The 21,474-nt window shown below is 41.3% G+C and overlaps 1 protein-coding gene across 1 annotated transcript; it reads right to left on the minus strand.

Annotated features, from left to right (window-relative positions):
* Positions 1-10,787: 10,787 nt before the first annotated feature.
* Positions 10,788-13,931, minus strand: RAG1 (recombination activating 1). Its single transcript, XM_072621327.1, has one exon. It carries the CDS (start codon positions 13,929-13,931, stop codon positions 10,788-10,790), a length of 3,144 nt encoding a protein of 1,047 aa, XP_072477428.1.
* Between the last annotated feature and the right edge of the window lie 7,543 nt (positions 13,932-21,474).

Raw genomic sequence — 21,474 nt, forward strand, 5'->3', positions numbered from 1 at the left:
GTAAAGGGAATATAAGAGCAGCTAGGTGTCCTAGTGGATGGAATGCCAGACCTGGAGTCAAGAAGACTCATCTTTATGAGCTCAAATCTGACCTCAGACACTTACTAGCTGCGTAAATCATTTACTGGGCAAGTCACTTAACCTTGCTTGTCTTAGTTTCCTCATCTGTAAAAATACAAAAATTTAAAAAAAAAAAGAATTGGAAAAGGAAATGCAAACTCCTCCAAAATCTTTGCTAAGAAAACCCCAAATGGGGTCACAGAGAATTGGACATGATGACTGAACCAACTGGACAACAACAAAGGGAACATAACATACTCCCAATAAAGAAGGGCAGTCAGGGACAATGGGAACAGGTCAGGTCAGCTGGGGCCCAGAGGAATAGGGCACCCCAAAGCAGCAAAATCTGGTGAGTTTCATAGGGCTTTCATCTGGGTTAAGCAGGACCAGCATTGAGAGGAGGGAGTGAGGAGTCCAGGCTGATGCTAATTCATGCTGGTCAATGAGGAAGGAAGGAGAGAGGGTTCCCTACCCAAGTGTTGGCAGCTAGCTCATATTCAAACTCTCTGCAGAAGGGAAATGGAGCTTTTGACCATTCATAGGGACATTGCTTTCACCAGGTGACTTGAATTTGGGCTTCCTAGGGCTTTTTACATTCTTCAGGGTGGAATATATATTCTTACATATATGTTACTGTCTGTGTGACCCTGGGCAAGTCTCTTAACCCCTCAGGGTAGGTAATTCTATAAGATTAACTTGCAAAGAAGGTACCAACCTATATTGAAAAAACTGATTCCTTACATTAATAAAATCACTGCTGCAGTTCACATCCCTGTGTGCTGTAGTCTGCCGTCAAATTCACATCTCACAAATGGTGCTCTTAATTCCCTGTTGGACTGAGGAATTGTTTGGTTTTTTGTGGGGGGGAATGGTATACAAAATATGTCCTTTTAACATCTCAGCAATGAAAGGAACATCCATTATGTGAGTATAATATAAGAAAATTGAATGTTCAATAATTTAAATATCCCCATAAAGCAGTTTCTCCCCCATGTAAAGGAGTCGTCTTGAGAAACTATCCACTTCTTTTATCTTCTTTTAATCCAATGATAGTTTATTAAGCACCTACTATGTGTACCTTACAGCACAGTGTGAAGTGAAGAGTATCCAAAAAGTATGCAAATGTCACATCCTCAGGTTGCTTACCTTCTATTATATATGTTGCCCTCGCTCTTAGAATCTCTCATCTCCTTTGAAGGCTCAACTCCTATGAATTCTTCTACAGAAAACCTTTCCTGATCCTTGACTGTTAACACTCCCTTTCCCATCAGACCACAGCGTTCATTCACCCAAAGTAGTAAAAGGCACCATCAGGAAAATGTGTGACAGGAAGAGAAGCTGGTCTGGGCACAGAGAAAGAGCAAGGGATGTTAGATGCACAGCCAGACTGCTCACTGGTACCCACTTAGTGTCAGAAGAAATGGAGGTAGGTTTCCAGCACACTGAATGGACCTCGACATGAACAAAAGTCTCATGGGATGGACTGTCATGGGCAGGTTGCTGTCTGCATCTTTGGAGGGAATTGGATATGATTTACACATATATTTTAGTATTAAACAATACTCATGTGCTTACACGTCATGTCTCCTTAAAGAATGTAAGCCTCCTGAGAGGAGGGACTCTTTTCCCCTTTTCTCTTTGTATCACCAGGTACAATGCCTTACAGTAAGGAGGCTGGCACTCTCTTCTGTTGCCTTTCTTCATTAGAATTCCAATTCCTTGAGATCAAAGACCTTCTTACTCTACCTCCATAACTAGCATGCTTAGCACAGTACCTGATACAGAGTGTTTAATTAGGATTTTATCAATCTATCTAATTAACATTTATTAGATTGGATTACTCAAAACATTTTTGGAGTATCTATGGAAATGGAACTCAGAAAGTACTTCACATCCTCTTAAATGCGCACAATGATGGCAAATCTTCATCCCTGGAGAGTGGAATGATTTGTGAAAATGTCATTTGGTGCCAAATCTAGTGAGTAAGGTGTATGACTCAGCTGGGTAGGATAGTTTGAGGTCAAAAGCAAGGTGGAAAAATAAAGTAAGAAGACTGTGAGGGTTCCAGTAGAGTTGTTAAAAAGAAGATTTCTCTGGCTTTACCATCAGGCCACCCTAACAATGACGTGCAAAGTCATTTGAGAGCATCAGGAGAGAGTAAAGTATTTTCTTCTACTTCCCAGATATGTTTAAGTGTTGAACATGTATAACCAATTACAGATTCAATAACGTGACTGAGAAAGCTTATCTGCAGGACTGAAAAAAAAAGAAAACAGGACAGTGTCGAGTAGCCTAGTATTTTAAGAGAGCTGGAAGGAGGACAATCAATGGTCATGCATCGTTGTTGAGATGACACTCAATAGAACATGCCCGTTGAGCAAACCTAATGGATTCCATGCAACCTCTTCCTGAACTGAGAGAGAGACACAGTGACAGATTTGCTAGGCCTAATATTCAGCCAATCTGACTGGTCTCTTTGTTCTCATGGATAATAGAAGAAATGGACTGAATCCACAGGAGTCAAGTGCATTGCACAAAGATTGATCTTCGATTCACTGTAAGGCTGAGCATCCATTGCTAAAATGGCAATCAGAAGAGACTTTGTCTTGAATCCTGCCTCAGATGCTTTGTGGCCACAGGCAAGTGACTTCATCTCAATCTTACTTTGCTCGTCTGTAAAAAGGGTTAACAACAACTAAAGTACTAACCTCACAGGGAACCCATAAGATCACAAGATTATAGATTTTGAGCTGGCAAGGACATTAGAGGTCATTGAATCAAAAACCCTCATTTTACAGATGAGGAAGCTGAGGTCCAGAGGTGAAATGATTTGTCTAGAGTCACACAGGAAGTAAACAGCAGAGCTGAGATTCAAACAATCCAAGGTGAGGGCATCTTGGTGACTCCAAGGCTACCCTCCTTTCTACTACACCAAGCAGGCTTTAATATATGGAAAATGCATTGTAACCCTTGAAATGCTGCAGAAATGTCAGCCACTTTTTGTTTCTTTGATGCATTTCTGATTTACTAACAAAAGTAGGATGGGATGGATGCTAGCTTCCAGAACAGAAAAGCTGCTCACAGATTGAAAGTGATGCAATGGGACAAAAACAGGCTTCATATATGCCACAACATTTATGGTGGCATTTTTTTCTGGTAGCAACGAACTGGAAACAAAGTGGATGCCCATCATTTGGGGAAGAACTAAGCAAAATGTGGTCCATCAATGTACTGGAATATTACTGTGCTAAAGAGATGGTGAATATGAAAATCAAAGAAAGGTTCTTCCCATTCTGGTTGTGGCTCCATATCCAGACTTGGCATAGGTTTGAAGGAAGGAGAAGGATCATGGTATGTGCCAACATAGAGATGCTACTCAAGGATGTAGACTGGTATTAATGTATCAACTGCTGACAGAGATACTGGGAGTTCTGTCAGACAACTTGCTGTAAGTATGGATGAGTATATATAGCTGGAGTCCAACAAGGCAAGACTGGTCTTTATCTCCAGTCAAGAAGGACATGTCATTGTTCAATCATTTTTCAATCATGCCCAACTCTTCCTGACCCCATTTGGGGTTTTCTTGGCAGAGATATTAGAGTGGTTTGCCATTTCCATCTCTAGATCATTTTACATATAAGGAAACTGAGGCAAACTGGATGAAGTGATTTGCCCAGGGTTACTGGGCTAGTAAGTGTTTGAAGCTGGATTTGAACTCAGGAAGAAGAATCTTCTTGACACTAGGCCCTGCACTCTATTCACTGCACAACCTATCTGCCACGATCAGTTAGTTTCTCTGAATTGTTTTTCTTCTTTTTTTGTAATTTTTATTCTTTAAAACAAGGAATAGCCCTCTGTGAGAAGGATAGGGAGAAGGAATGTATTTGGAAACAAAGGTGGTTTTTTAAAAAGTCATCCATTTTTTTAAAAAATTAAATGTGTAGAACCCCTATAAGATTGCATGCTGTCTTGGGGAGGGAGGGAGGAGGGAGGAGGAGAAAATTTAAGATTTATGGAAGTGATTGTTGAAAATCAAAAATAATTTATTTAAAAAAAAATAAACACATGATTGAAAAAAAATTTAAATGACTGCAAAGGTGATCCTATGAGTCCATTAAGTTTCCCATGTTCACCTGGGCTGTGATTGAGTAATATGACACATGTAAGCAGTGTAGGCAGACAGGGAGTAAGAGAATTCTGAATTAATTTTATTTCAATTTAGATCTATAAGTAAGTTGAGAAGTAATTTAGTACAACACCCCATTTTACAGATGAGGAAAGGTTTGGCAATTTGTCCAAAGTCACACAGAGAGGACAGGGCACAAGCAGTATTTGAACCCCAATATTCCGGTACCAAAAGCAGCTCTCTCTACGCCTGTACATTGGCCATCCCCCAAGCCTAAGATGCTTTCTCTCCTCGCCTCCACCTCTTGGAGTCCCTACCTTTCTTCAGTACTCAGCTGGAGCACCTACTTATTCACCAGGAATTTCCTGGTGCTGTCCCCCACCCACCCAATTGCTGGGGCATTTCCTCTTCTAGTTTCCAGGTGTCTGCTGGTTTGTGTCTTATCTCTATGTATTTGTAACTTGCCTTTCCTAGTAACTCCTCCAGGACCTGGACCAACCACTATTTGTCTTTATATTCCTAGTGCCTTGCATGTAGAAAGTGCTTAATAAATGCTTGCAGAGGAATTGATTGTGATGAGGTACAAAGAGAGCTGGACCTGGGCTCAGAAGACCTGAGTCCAGGTGCTGGTTCAGCTACAAGGTAACCTGGGTAAGCTTGGGTCTGTCCCACTCCCTCACTTGTAAAATAAGGAACTGATCTATAAGAACTCTAAGCTTCCTCTCTCAGAATCAACAATCCTATTTTATCCTTAGGATACAGTGAGGAGATGGATCTAACCATAACAGAAAGTGCTTTTGGGAAACAAGGAGAGAGCGTTGGCTCCCCAGGACCAGACCCCAAGCCTTTACCCTTCTTCTGAAAGGGTCAGAGTGGGCGGGTCTTGGATTCAGAAAAAAGATTCTCTTTTCTGAAAGTGTATTAAAGAAAGAAGCTGCTTGGTTTGGTTTGTAGGGCAACCCCAGTCTGAGGCAGAGGGAGGCCTGAAGAGTTATGGGGATTCTTGCCTCCCCTTGTCTCTCTACGTCCCTGTTTTATCCAGCCCCCATTTCTTCAAATATTTAATAAATATGAATGCCTCCCCCCAAACTCTAGTACTTCATAAAAGGTCTAACTGTAAATAAAGTTCTTGCTGTGTTTAAAAAAAACCCCATTGGCTTCAGTGTGATGACAGCCTGGATTTCAGTCTGAGCTGTCCCAGTTACTTGGCATATTGCATCTTGGACCTTGTGCACATAATGAAGGAGTTAGAGGAGCAATCTTTCAGGTTGCTTTTACCTTCATGTCTACTATCCCCAAACCCAAGTGACCTTGGGCAAATCACTCTTCTCCCCTGGGCTTCATTTGGACTTCATGATCTCTGAGGTCCCTTCCTGCTCTAACTTTCCATGTCCTACTTGAGTTCCTTTACTCTACCTCCTTTCAATCTCCTACATCGAGATTTGTCTTCATCTCTCAAGGACCAAAGTATCAACTGGGTAAAGTGCAAAATGGGTTGTTGTGGCAGTCATTCAGCTAATTTTTACCCATGGCCTTCTGGAAATAATTCCTCTGTTCTCTGCTAGATTCCAGATAATAATTCCATCCTCTACTTCTCCATCCATGTAAACACAAATCCAGCCCCACAAACCTTTTGGAAATCTGTAGTTGGGAGTCAAGTAGGATAAGGAGGAAGGCAGTACCAAGGCAAGAAAGCTGGACATACAGGCAGTTGGGCTTTGTCTTGGCTTGGACCACAGTCTGGAGTCTTCTGTTGTGTTCTAATTGCCTCCTTTTAGAAAGAGGATTGAAAAATATAAGGACTGGCCAGAGAAGGGCAACCATCCCAGGGAGCAAGGGGCTAAAAGTCCATGCCTAGGAAGACTGGCTGAAGGAGCTGGAGAGGAGAAGGCTTAAGGGAGGTACATGAGAGCTGTGTCTGAGTATTTAAAACACTGACATGGTGACGAGATGTGGAGCTTGTTCTGTTTGGACCCAGAGAGCAGAACGAGGACCATGAGTGGAAGTTACAAGGAGGCAGACTTTGGTTTGATGTGAGGACAGAGGCAGGGCTAGTGTGGGCACCTCCATGAAGGCAAAAATAAGAGGATTAAAAAAAAACATCACCTTTCTGCTTTCTTTCTCCTTAGCCCCAGAGGAAAAAAATAATCCAATAACTGGGACTAAGCTTGCTTGGGCCACTTCATCATCATGGACCCACTACAAGAAGCCCAATCCAGTGCGCACAGGCATGTGTGTGAGTGGGCACACACTCACAAGCACTCATACATACACACACACATACACACACACAATTGGAAAAAAGAATTGTCCCTCATAGCTGGGATTTCACACAAAGGCAGTCCTGGAAATAATTTCAAAGTTTTCATACTTCAGCCTTCCTTCTAATATCCCAATGAAAGGAATCCAATTACATTAAGAGATTATTTTAAACACCAGGGTTTCCTTCCCCTTTCCTCTGGACCCCTATCCCACAGTCTGCTATTCCCAAGGTCATTGTTTTGCTTCAGACTTGAGAAAAGGGACCATTTTGCCTTTCTTTGTATTCTCAGTACTAAGCACAGTACCTGGCACATAGTAGAAACTGAATAAATGCTTGTACTTGATTAGACTGTCTTGATTTTTCCTTGGGGAGAGGGTATTGTCTCTATGTAATATGCTATATTCAATATAAACATACATACCCTAAACATCCTGAGCCAATGATAAGTGGTTAATTGTTGTAACCAAAGCACACCTTGAACATCAAGGAGATCAGACTGAAATATCATTTAACTGAACACTCAGTGCGATGTGACAAAGTGAAAAGTGTGTCAGACTTGGATCCCAGAAAAGTAGGGCTCAGATTCTCAATTCTGACACTTAAATATGTGACCCTGGGCAACTCATCAGCTACATGCTCACCTACAGCATCCTTGGGGTTATTATCACAGAATCATAGATACAGAGCTGGAAGCAACTTTAGAGTCCAATGCCCTCGTTTTATAGATGAGGAAACTGAAATATCAAAAGGTCAGATGATTTGCCGTAGGTCGCACAAGCCAGCAAGCTCTTGAGACAGGATTTGAACTCACATCTTCTTGACTCCAAGTCCATCTTTCTCTGGACCACACCTAGAAGTTCCCCACCTGGGAGTTCCCCTTACTGATACAATCACAAATCCTTTCCACATTCATGATCATTCATAATGAAATTCTAATGTATACTCCACCCCCACTCCCAAGATTTTTTTTTTTAATGACCTATTTTGTCTGGGCATTTCTGTATTATCCCTTGAACACAAATTAAGATGTTTAGTTTTTTGTCACTTCAAACATTTATTGCAAATATTCAGACGAAAATCTTTTAGCAACAATGATAACAATACAGAGAAACCAAACTGTAAATTCATTTTCTTCAACTGAGAAATGCTCAAGTCCCTGCAACCCAATGCTCTGTACTCATTGCATGGGAATAAGTTTTTCTTCTCTAAACAAACCCCAAAAAAGTGCTTAAGGAAGCCCTGACACAAATTCTAAAATGATTTTTTTCACAAACCCACAAAAGAAGTCCATTGCAATCTCACGTAAATTATCATCTGAGGTATTCCTATAGCAGAAAGATTATCTGAAAGGTAAAATGAGCATGTCCCCACCCTCAAAGGACCTAAAAATTGGAAGAACAGATCATCCCCCCCAAAATGATTGGAGAAGCAATGAATGTCTGCAATCAGAAAACACTTGCATCCAAATGAAGGTCGGCTCCTTTCTCCCCAGACCGCTGTCTAGCTGTTGTTTACAAATCTTGCCTAGAAGGTGCGTGGAATTTGAATTCTCTTGGATGTAATATGAGGCCCAAACCCTCAAACAGACAAATCTTTATCTTCATCTAAATCTTGCAAAAACAAATTGAGACAGAACTAAATTCTAGCTCACCTGGAAAAAGAAGACATACATCTCTCCTGTTGTAGCATCTCTGTACATGTTTATTAATCCCAAAGCACTTTTTGACCTCATGCCAAGCATTCATCAATTTCCATCAAGCATTATCACTGGTCTCTGCAGTGTGCCTTGGTGGGTTGACATGTGAGCTCAGAGAATAATGCATTGCCCTTCCCAAGTCCCAGTCCATGCTTCAAAAAGCAGCTCTGTTCAATGTGGTGAATTTCCCTGGAGTATGTTATTGCATTTACAAGAGGCATTGTTAAAAATAAAATCTGAGTAGAAAACAAGTGTAGAGGATATTGCAATCTCAACAATAGGGATACAACAACTGTATCCATAGCCTTTCTGCATACAGAAATGTTCCCTTGGCCAAATGTTCCTGGGGTTTAGCAAAAATGTGATTTGATTAGCAGATTATTGGAAAAGTTGGGCTATAAATCACACTGTTAGCCACATGCATTCAAAGGAGTTCCCACGGAGTAGGAGAACTAGAATTTAATATTGGAAAGAATGTACGGTCATGTAGCATACTATAAATGGAGAAGGACAAAGATACAAGCTAATACACCATAACCCACCAAGTATCATTGCTATATGATTATACATTGTTACAACCCTTAGAGATTATATAACTTTTACTGAAATGAGTACCTTATTTTTTGCAATGGGGTCCAAAAAGCAAAGCTAATACTTTTCCCTGAAAATGCAAAGTTTAGGGGCAGCTAGTGGAGTCGGGAACACCCAAGTTCAAATCCAGTCACAGATACTTGACACTTACAAGCTGTGTGACCTGGGTAAGTCACTTAACCCCTATTACCTCACACACAAAAAATGAGGAAGTGGAAAAATGAGAATGGATCTGCAATTTCACTGTGTTGAGGAATGAAATCTCCATTCATCCATGCAGATCAGCAACTCTTCTCAAACTTATAGAATTAGAGAGCTGGGAGATGAAGTATCTCACCCATGCTCTGATACATATATCAGTACTAAGAACCCATGTCTTCGCTACGTCAAGGCCATCCTTTTGTCAACTATACACCACTGCCTCTTGAGGGCAAAATGTATGCATATACTTTCATCAGCTAAATATATAAAGTCTTTTAACACTGGGAATCAAAAGCAATGAGAACAGCTTGTATCAGAAAAGTCAGACGTGCCATCCTGGTCTAAGACAAGGAAGGGCACCAAAAACATAGCGGTGGTAGACAATGGCACTGATCCACCACTGACAACTAAATTACAAAGCTCTGCTATATTGTATGTAAACCATGGCAATTTGAGCCACTCAACATTTTTTTAAAAGAAAACCCTAATTAACACTAACATATCATTATAAATCCCTAACACATAAAATCCTGTGCCTACCACAAATTGCCAGGAAAGTGGCACATCCCTAGTTCTTTTTAAAAAAAAAAAACAACAATAATATTGAAAGAAATGATAGGTTTCTAAACAGTTGAAAAGACTTTAGGTTTTAATGACCTCTTTCTTCAGCTTAATGTCCTTTCATAATTTTCAAATTACCCACAGAATTTTAGTCCAAAAATTGTGAGCTCCAGGGGGTTATCACTCATTTAAGTCAGCCTCAGAGCTTCTGCTCATTGAAGAACTCACAAGATCATGGTGATTTTGATGAATGGTCCCTTAGAGGAAAGGAAAAAAGTATGAGGGTATCTATGATGAAAATTTAACCATATGGAAAGTGAATAGGAGAGAATAGAAACTGCAGTCTATAGTGGAAGAAAAATACCATAGTAAGCCTGGTTTTAGTAAACTGAACCAGGTTTCCAATGGGTGAAAAAAGTGGCAGTCAAATTTGAAGCAAAACATTTAACTGCAGAGAAAGAGAGATGTATATATATTTATATGTATGTGTATGTGTGCATTTATTGTATAATATTTGATAAAGCACTTTCAAAAGCATAAAACACTAGACAAATGTGACCCATGCCCGTGATTTCAACACACATAGGGAACTCCTAATGGAAAACCTCCCTCCACAGATGCTGATTGGTAACTCATCTGTAACCAAGAGACTTTGAGTCCCCAGGGGACTGTGACTGTATCAATCAGGCAAGATTTGAATCCTTACGTTCTTAACTGCAAGGCAAATCCTGCCTGGCTAGACATGCAAGAAATTGATATTTTGTGAAATAGAACAATTCTTTGGAAATTTCTTGACTAACATAAATGTGTGGAATATCACATAGGAAGATTGACTACCCAGATGAAAGAAAAATAGCATATAATAATAATAATGAAAAAATAATACAATGATATTATCATAAATGATTACAACCAATAAATGTAACCAGTGGGAACAAGGAGAAGTCCCTGCCTGGTTTTACAGCTTTCTCTTCTGCACCTATAGCTTTGATAAACATGTCAATCTCACATCTCCTGTGACTGAACCTGAGCTACTGAACCTATCCAGGACCTGAGTTACTAAACCTTCAAAAGACTGATAGCCATTGTTTCCCTTTTAATCTTTTCAAACAGCTCAATCCACCCATACTCAACCATTCATCAGACTGTGCTACACCATCTGTGACCCACATGACAATTAACCACTTCCCAGAACATATAGAAGGGAAGGATACTACATGAGGGAAAAGACCCATGGCAACCCAGAGGAAGACTGGTTTGAAAAACCTACTCGTAGGAAATTGCCCAATTTAGAACTCCATTGAATCAAGCATTTCCAGTGAGTCTTCTAGACCTAGGGATTCTTCAAAGCCTGCTTGTGAGTTGACAAGGAGCCCAGAATTTTTCAAGGCATTATGGGCATTCATAAATTTCTGGAGGTATTTGGAGGTATATAACCAATGGTGTTTTAAGACATCTTCCATTTCATAACACTTGGACTGTCTAGCATTCATTTTCCGGAAACGACGAAAGAGTTTATTACCAGATTCATTCCCTTCACTGGCCCATGCTCCAATGGAACCATCTCTCTCAATGATCTCAGGGACATGGGCCAGGGTCTTGTGAAAATAATTGGTGATTTTGCCCTCATATCTGTACTGGAATTTGGTAGACAGGAGTTCCGCAAAACGCTGTGAATTGAAACTATACTGGCAAAGTGATTCTGGGCACTCCTTGGATGGGCATGTTGAGCGCCACACAGGTTTCATCTTCAGGTAAAGGTCCATTAGCTCCCTCAAAGCCTCCTGCCTTTCCTCACAGTGAATTAACTCACATACAGCTTCCACAGTCTCCTTGGTCATGAGCTTCCTAGCAAAGTTGCCATTCATCCTCATGATGGGCTTCAAGTTCATTTTTTTCCGAAGATGCTTATCCAGGGTGGCCTGCCATCGTTTCCTCTCCTCTTTGGATGAATTGGGATTCTTATAAACTTCCCCAATCTCCAGCTGGAAGAGCTTATAGAACTCTGCTGCATTACCAATGTCACAGTGGAGAGCATCGATGGAAGGAACCGTCTCAATGAAAGGTTTGGCTGAGACCCCTTTCACCCTGTCTCTCAGCTCTTCTGCTGACTCCTGGTATGGGTTGGATCTCCAGACTTCATAACGCTCCAGATTCTCTGCATGACTTCTAGTTATGGAGTGAAGGACAAGATTTTGGGAAGCTTCCAGCCGGGTGGCATCACAGAGGGTGCAGATGTAGACAGAGCCAGAAGCCTCAAGGCCTTCCACTTCCCGGACTAGTTTTTCATCATAACCAGTTCCTCTAAAGATGAACTTAAAAGTTCTTTGGATGCCTCCCATCTCCAGCTGCAGTTCACTGCTCTTCATTGCCTCTCTCTCTGCAATGAGGGGACTCAGGATGGCTGTCAAGGTCTCATGGTCAGATTCATCTGCTAGCATGAGGCACAAGGGCTTACAGCACAGCTCTGAATTGGGTTTGGCTTCTTCAAATATCCTCACACTCTCCTGATCGTGAGCGATGCTGATATTCATGATGGTGAATGAAAAGCGAACTGCCTTCTCTGGAACAGCTGGCCCACTCCCATGCTTCTCACTAACATCTCCCATCCCATCACAGGACTCCTTCACTACCACTGTGAAAGGGCCACTCAGGTAGTCACCCAGGTCTTGGGATTTCATGCCTTCTAGGATATCTTCTTCCATATCCATCAAGGCAGACACCAGTGCTGCATCATAACGGAACCTCTTTGCAATGGTGTCAACTGGGTAGTCATCCACAGATGCAGACCACCCAGAAAGCCCATCAATGATGCCTATGTCTGTTCGAGCAGAGACATTCTTCAGAGGTGGCTTCCATTCAAACGGGTGGTATCCAGGCAGGAGAGTTTTCTCTGCATTCCGAAGGGCATGCAAAGGCTGGAAGATCTGCCTCCCAGTGATGGCTTTTACAGTCCGATACATCTTGTGGTACTGGCTACAGCTCAGAAAAGTGTTGACCCGGATGGCCAAGCACACAGCTGCCTGAAGGCCTGACCCTCTACCCTGCATAATGGCCTCAAGCTCATCTGCTTGTCGATGCTCATTCCTCGCTCTCAGTACTAGCAGGAACAAAGTCAGGCACACTGACTTCAAATCACCTCCTTCTTCTTTATCTGCAAAAGCCTTGACCTGCAGCTTCAGTTCTCTTAGACGGTGTTTCTGAGCCCTCCTGGTCAGGGACAGGAGATGCTGCCGGGGCCGGCCGCCTTTATTAATGTACACATATGACTCTTTCGGTTCCTTGTGGCTGGAGATATGCTGATTGTATTTTTCAAGGCTGACCTCCTTGTCACAGTCATTCACAGGGCATCTCACCACCAGGGAATTGAGGATGTTTACAAAGGACCTCACTGGACTTTCTACATCTGTTGGGAAGCAGGGATATTGACAAGAAGGGCAATAGCTGCCCATGACCTTGAGGCACCTCAAAATGCAGGTTCTACAGAACAAATGCTTACAGATGGTTTCCACTGGGTCAGTCAAGATGTGCTCACAGATCTGGCATGAGATGGCCTTCACGAAGTCCACAGGATGGTCCACGGCGAGCAGCTTAGTGCTCAAGTGCATTTTGCTACAGTTGGCAATCTTCTGCATCAGGTCCTTGCTGCTGTTTCGAGCCTGGGCTTGACACTTGGGGGGACGGGCCCCCCGAGCCCTCTTGGCCATGGCCTTGAGCTTTTTGCTGAATAACGGGTTGTTTTGACGCCCTTTCCTCTTTAGTCCCCGGCGGGCTGCCTGGCAGATGTCACAGGAGGGTGTATGTGGGTGCCACTCTATGGCAGTATTCCTTGGGAAGTATACCTCACATGGGGCACTGCTGAATCTCCCATACATAACACTCCAACAGTTGTGGCAAAACTGGGTGGGGTGGATGGAGTCAATATCCCCTTTCACGTCAATTTTAAAAACCTTTGCGATCAGGTCTGGCCAGGAGGTGGCTTTCTTTTCCTTCTTTCGGAGGAGGCCCTGAGTTTTACTGTCCACTGGACCATGGACAGCATATCTCCTATTCTGTTCATCAGCTCTAAAGGAAACACCACAGATACGGCAAAGCTGCCGGAGGCTGGCCTGGTGAATCGCCTTCTCCCGGACCTTCCCAACATCAGCAGGTTTCTCCAAAGACTTGGTGTGGCCTGTGAATGTTGGCTGGACCTGGGCTGGCTTTTCTGGTGCTGGAATGTTGGTGCTGCCCACGATTGCTGGAGTTTCCTCCAGAGAGGCTTTTCCTTCCATTGCATTTTTATTTGGCCTCTGATCTTCTCCAGGAGAGGGCTTCACAGAGGATCTCACTTTGAAGAGTTTGAATTTCCATTCAGAAAATTTCATGTACGGGTGCTGGATTTCATCTGGTGCAGAGCTAAGTCCTCGACTCGGTGCCACTGGTATTTCCATGGTGGCAAGGATGAGGTCCCCTGGGAACAAATGGAGAAGGTCAGATCAGGTGGAAATTCATGAAATGGGTGATAAATGATCACTTTGCTGCCAAATACTTCATTTACTCAACCCAGAGGTAAAAGTTGACATCACATGATTACTAAAACAAAAATAGAGGCAGTTACAGAAGAAAGAAAGAGAGAGAAAATAAAAGAGAGGGAGGGAGGAAGGATAGAGAAAGGAAAATAGAGAAAGAAAGAAAAAGAAAGAGAGAAGAAGGGAGGGAGGGTAGGAGGGAGGAAGAAAGGAAAGAAAGAAAGAAAGAAAGAAAGAAAGAAAGAAAGAAAGAAAGAAAGAAAGAAAGAAAGAAAGAAAGAAAGAAAGAAAGGAAAGAAGGAAGGAAGGAAGAGAAACACTACCTGTTGCATCTATCTAAGCCTTGTCTGTGAAGCTCCAGTCAGTCATAGTGTCCACACATAATAAGCGTTTAATAAATGCTTGTGGATTGAACTGATGATGTATGTGAATCCCCTTGCAAACTTTAGCCTATTATATCAATCCCTGCTGTTATTACCATTCCCTACACTGATTTTTCCCCTCACTGCACTAGCCAGACATTCCATTTCCAGCTTTTGAAAACAGACTTTCAAGGGCTTCATTGTTTATTCCTTCCAAACTGACCATAAAGAGGAGATAAAACTACAGACCCAAAGAAAATAATTATTCACCAAGTGAAAAGATGAAGCCAGCTTAAGCTTTATGAATGCAAGCTAATAAGTATTATGAATTGTAATTATGCTTGCAATTTTAATTAGAGAATGTTGCTGTAAATTATAAGGTTGTATCTACATTGGCTATAAAAATCCCAGGATTCCTCAAACTTGCAGGGCACTGTGCCATGCTCTCTGTGTTCTGTGGTATCCTATGAAGAATTTTCCAAATGAAAAGTTCCAAGAGTCTTGGATACTCTGCAAAGATGATCTGTTGAAGAATTGGCTTGGCTTCACCCATTTGTCCTCTAATGGGCAGATACTTGAGTACTGCAGGAGTGGGTATTTTTTTTTACATGGGATAAGGCAGGAGTGGTTATTGTTCTCCGATTACCATCCCCCAGCAAGTGGCAGGTGTCACACCATATTATAGCCCAGCAAACACCTACTTAAGAAAGTGACTGACTGGGATTGAGGTTGACCTGATGATCTAGGACTCCTATTTATAATGCCCTCTAGAAATGCCCATTCCCTTCCTAGCTCACCAAATCCCCTTGGTATCTAAGTGGGAAAGCATTAACTAGTTTTCCTAAGTATTAGAGACTACTCCCTCAAACACACACACTTCCCTCTAGTCAAATTGAACTACTCAGTATCTTCCTGTATATATCCTGTACTTCTCTGCTTCAACATCTTCTCTCATTCCATACATATCATTCCCTATTCTTACAATCCCTTGTCCCCACCAGCTTCACTTATAAAACCGTATATCCTTCTGCCTAATATTCCCAAGGCACTTTAAAGTCTACTAAGAGTTTTTCACATGGATCTTCACAACAACTTGCCTGAGAGGCAAGTGGCATTATTATCCCATTTTACAGAGGAGGAAACTGAAGATTAGTGACTTGCCCAAGGTCATACAGTTAGTGTCTGAGGCAGAATTTGAACTCAAATCTGCCTGACTCCAAGTCCAGTACTCTGTTCAATTGTGCCACCTAGCTGAGCTTTCCTTTCTCAGAGCCCATACATCATATCTTTTCTACCCCTCTCCAATCATATGCTTTTTGACAGTGTATGTATTGTGTACATGTCAAATTCTTCCACTATATTATAAGCCTCACGAAAGCAAAGACAATGTCTCTGTATCTCCCCCTGGACCTGACATACTATCTGGCACATAGTAGGGCCTTAATAAACATGTATTGAATTAAACTCAGCTGTCAGTCACAGTCCTAAGATTCAATTGATGTATATTGTGAGCTACTAGACTGACCATTAAATATGTGTGTAATTAACTTGAACTGTCAGTCATTATTCTAAAATTCCAGCTGTGTCCATTCTGAGCTATTAGATCAATCACTGTGACCAATCAGGTCCATAGTCCTACTAGTTTTTCACCGAATTAACTGACCAAGTTGACCAGAGATTTTTATCATCATAGAGATGTAGCCTGAAGCTAACATACCTCTTAGTGAGAAAAAAGGATGTTCCCAAGATCCACCAGCAGAGAGTTCACTTTTCAGCTTTTCCTTTAAACTACTGAAATTTAATCGATTTTTCCGTGCATGATGCTTCTAAGACAGAGGGTTTTTTTTTAATTAAAAGCAATTCTCTTAGAGATATTTAAAAGGAATCCTCACTTTAAAAGTTCCTTGCACAGAGCAGCATCCTCTCCACAGAACCCTGAACCATTTCAAAATCCTTCAACACCTCTCAATCACAGCTGTCACTCCTCAGAGTCTGTCTTCATTCATATTTCTCAACTCTGTCCCATAGCTGAAGGTGACGGCTCTTTCTGGAATCTCTTACCAATCCTACTTACTGATTCCTGAGACAATCATTTTCTATCCCTTTGGCTTATGCTACCAATGTGACCCTGAGTCAATAACTTCACCACTCTGGGCCTCAGTTTCCTCATTAGTAAGATGTGGATGATCTCTAAGATCATTCCCAGCTTTAAATCTATGACTCCATGTTGAACACAGAAGGCAGTCTCATACAAAGGCAAAGTCCATCATCACTGGATTGCTGGTGCTGCTGCTTGTCCTTTGTTCTTGAAGAGGACCATGGCCTCAAGGAGGTAATGCCATGACATGCAAGTGAATTGGATTTAAGTGAGGGGGAGCTATGCAAAGTCATAGGATTAGAGATAAAAGGAACCTATTTTAAACATATCAATTTTCAGATAAGAAAACTGACTCCCAGGGAAGTCGATAGGATAAAATGCCAGACTTGGAATCAGGGAAATCTGACTCCAAATCCTGCCTCAGACACTTACTAGTTGTGTGGCCCTGGGCAAATCACTTAACCTCTGTTTGCCTCAGTTTCCTCATCTGTAAAACTGAGATAATAATAACACCTACATCACAGAGTGATTGGGAGGATCAAGTAAACTAATACATGTTATTGCTCTGCAAATCTTTAAGCACTACATAAATGCTTTATATAATATTAGTTATTTCAATTATCATTATCCCTATTGCCAAAGATAAAGAGTAAGTAATACAACTGAGACTCAAATCTATGTCCTTTGACTCCAATCTGTCCTTCTGTCATGTATAGGCTACAATTCACTTTATTTACAATTTCACCAACTCTCAGAGTTGGAACCACATCAGACCTGTAAGAGAATGTCCCCCTACAAAATACCCCCCAAATGATCATTTCCTTGAAGCCCTATTATTGGGGAGGGGAGAAGGAAACCCACTGTCTCTGGAAGGAGCCTATTCCACTTAAGACTACTACAGTTAGCCATAATTTGCCTCTTGGTAACATACACCCATTGAGCCTTCTTCCATCTTCTGCAGCTAGGCAAAATATGAATGATCCTTCTTCCAAATGAGAGGCTTTGAAGCTTGTGAATGTCAAGCATTCATGTCCTACTCGGGGCTGGCTCTTCTCTAAGCTAAACATCCCATTTCCTCAAATTAATTCTCATAGCATGAACTCTAGGTTCTTCACCATCCTGGATCACATCCTCTGGAAACTCCAGTGTTTCTATCAGTGTTCCTCCTAATATGTGGTGCCCAGAACAGAAAATAGGACTCCAGATAGGGTCTGACCAATCTGGCTGTAGAAGAACTATCCATTCATTGTTCCCGGGAGACTAAAATTGTGTTAGCTTTCTTGGCTACCATATTCCAATTTCAGCTCATTGAGTGTGAAACCCACTAAAGCATCCCAGGTTGTTTTTTGTTTTTATTTTTTTTTAAATCACAGACAAGTTATGTTCTAACCATTCTGAAATTGATTTTTTTCAAATCTTTATCCTTTTCAAATTTTATTATATGAGATTGGGCTAGATCTCCTAGCCATCCAGTGTGTTGGCCACTTCTCCCAGCTTTGTGTCATCTGCACATTTGATCAACCATCTAGGTACTTTACCCAAGTTTTTGACAAAAATGTAAGCTACCACAGAGTTGAGCATTGATTTCTGAGACATTCCACTGGTAACTGGTATATAGAAATGCACGCATGATCATTCTGAAAGCCTTCAAAAGCAGGCTCTCTACCATTGAATTTACTCTTTAACCTTCTTAGTTAACACCAACCAAAGCATAACACCAATTATAAGACCATCCTGCCCTCAGCCCTCAACATAATTTTCCTAAAGCTCAGGTCTGATGATACCCAGGCTCTGCTCAATAAATTCCCATGGCTCCCTATTATTTCTACAACCATCATTATTCCAACTCTCCTACTACTTCCAGGTTTACAACTTCATCTCTCTGGGCTTCAATATCCTTATCATAGATCATCTATGAGGTCCTTTCCAGCTCTAAATCAATGATCCTAGGCTTTCCATTTTACAGAAAAGTAAACTGAGTTTCAAGGAGTTTACATAACTTGAATAAAGTCACATAGTGGCACAACCACAGGTTTTCCAATTCAAAATCTAGTACTCATTCTACAGGTGGTCCCCAAGTCAAAAGACAGAGTTGCCCTGCCCCTAAGGTACTTGCCAAGGAACACTGCCTCATAGATCATCCCTTCAGAATAAAATCTTTATTGCTTGATAGAAAGGCAGTATGTATGGAGGATAGAATACTGGACTTGGAATCATAAAGGACTGGTTGAAGTCCCACTTCCGACACTTATGAATTGTCTCATCATGACAACACTCAGTCTCTCTGAAGTTCCGTTCTCTCATCTGTAAAAAGGGGTCCATGATGCCTATCGAACCTACCTCAAAGGACTGTTGGAAGATATACATTAGATGGTGCATGAGACAATAGCTTCACAAACTTTGAAGGATTTTATGTGTCAGATGTTACTGGTCAAATTTGGGTCAAGAAATACATAGGAACCTCAATATTTTCCTCTGAGATTCCATGGTAGCAGGTCATTCCCTTTGGTTTACATTTAGCAATACTTGCCAACTAAGTCTTAGACTCATCCATTGCCTAATTAATTTACTTGATCATTCATTTGTCTAATCAGTACACAACTCATTAGGCACCCTCTCTCTACCAGCACCGTACTAGATGGTAATCATGAATAAGGAGCTAAAACATTTTACTTCTTATCCCCTTCTTTATGTCAGTCCTTAGTCCCTCAAGCATTAGAAAGGAAAATCAAGTTTCTGTGGGGTCTTCCCCTTTTCTGCCTCACCAGCCCCAAATAAGAATTCAACTATTTCTATTGAGAAAAATCAAATTATATTTTTTTTAAAAGGAGACAAGTGGCACATCACATCCAGAACCTGAGAAAAGAGTGTTACCTTCCACTGGGAGCTGTCTGGTAAAGGCTGGTGTCAGTCTGTGATTCAGCTGATATTACGGTGTCTCAGAAGCGAACACGATGCCTTTCTCCATCTCACTCTCACCTATTCCATAGAGCAAACTGCAGCTGTGTTATTTATCTAGCCCTCCTCTGTCCTTTCCAGCCTCCCCACACCCAGTGGGGTTAACCACAAATTACTCTCAGCCAATCAGAGGCTGGGAGTCCAACTCCAGCTGGCACCTGGCTCTCTAGGAAGCTTAGCTCTGTGGGAGCCCTGCAGAGGGGTTGGTTTGAGGTCCCCTTGGGAAACAGGTCAATACTGCAGGTCTATTTTCTCAGTGGTTTTCTTTGAACTCCTGAATTTTGTTCTGGTTTCTATTTACTGGGAAAGGGAACCCTAAAAACTGGGTGACTCTGGGAGAGCCAAAACAGTGATCATTCAGTGAACGTACATACAAAACATTCCAAAAATCTTAGTATAGCTTAAAAGCTCACTAAGACTTTGGAGACACACTGTCTTAGCAGCTCTTGCTCCTTGTCCTTTATGAATCAGATGTTACTGGTCAAATCTGAGTCAAGAAATACAAGGAACCTCAATTGTTTTCCTCTGAGATTCCATAGCAGTGGGCCATTCCCTTTGGTTTAGATTCAGCAATACTTGCCAACTAAATCTTAGACTCATCCCTTACCCAATTAATTTATTTGACCGTTCATTTGTCTAATCAGTACACACTCAGTAGCCACCCTCTCTCTACCAGCGCTGTACTAGACGGCAATCATTTTGTGTCCTATCCCCTTGTTTATGTCAATTCTCAGTCCCTCAGATATTAGAAAGGAAAATCAAATTTCTCTGGGTTTTCTATAAGCAACTCCTACTACTAAGAGTTCTCAGTTCTTACTTGGATTCCCAGCTGTCACTCTCTCTGCTGTAATCCACAGCAATCAATGTGATATTCCTAAAAGCCAGGTTTTACCCTTTCACTCTCTGACTCAAATCTCTGGCAAAATAAAAATATAATAATTTTAAAACAACTCCTCCAAAACCTAAAATTCTCCCTGATTTGGTTCCCACTTACTTTTCCAGTCTTATTTCCTATTCTTTCCCTCTTCACAGATATTGCTGTAGTGAAACTAGTCTCCAAATATCACATTCCATTCCCTGCCTCCATCCCTTTGTAGAAGCCCTCCCCTACCATGTCTGAAACGTGCTCCCTCTACACCTTTATCTCTTAGAATCCCTAGATTCCTTCCAAGCATAGCTCTGATTCCTACCGGAAGCTTTCCCTGATCCCACCTAGTGGTTACTGCTCTTGAAATTACTTTGTATTTTCTTAGTGTTTATTTACCTGTATACATCTTGTAGCCCTGGGAAGGCAGGGATTGCTTCATCTTTGTCTTCGTTATGCGTGATCACAATTAGGTTCTTGACAAATATTGGTTGAATTGAATTCTAAAAATTATGCTCACATAAGATCTTTACCTTCACAGTGCCTTTATATTCAGAAAATGCTTATTGAGGGTCTGCCATTTATAAGGCCTAGATTCCTTTCCCTTCTTTGAATCCTTAATACAATCTTATAATGTGTAAAATAAATCACATGATATTAACCCTATTTTAGTGGCAGAGAAATGAAATGACTTCATGTGTACACATAGAAAGTCAGTGGTAAATATGAAATTAGAACACCAAATTCTTGCTATAATTCTGTTTCCCTAAATTTCATGCAATGAAAAATGAGCCCATCCTTAGCATATAGAGAGAGAGTGGGACATGTCCTGGGGCATGTCAGAAACGTATCAGAGATTTCGTTGGGTGGAAAGTGATAAGGTCAAACTTTCTCAACCATAGTCTAGATCAAGAGTTCTGAACATGAGATCTGTGAACTGTTTTTGTTAAATAGATGGATGGATGGATACATACATACATGCATGCATACATGTATACATACTTGGACAGGTAGATAGATAAATGTGGTTGATAGATAAATATGATACATCATAGATGACTGATAGATGCTATAGACAGATAGATGATTGATAGATGATAGAGGATAGACAGAATGATACTAGACAAATAATTTTCAATTTAAATCATTTCCTTACTAATATGGTGAATTTTACTTTATTTG

This window comes from Notamacropus eugenii, chromosome 6, assembly GCF_028372415.1.
Source record: "Notamacropus eugenii isolate mMacEug1 chromosome 6, mMacEug1.pri_v2, whole genome shotgun sequence".
Taxonomy (NCBI): Eukaryota; Metazoa; Chordata; class Mammalia; order Diprotodontia; family Macropodidae; genus Notamacropus; species Notamacropus eugenii.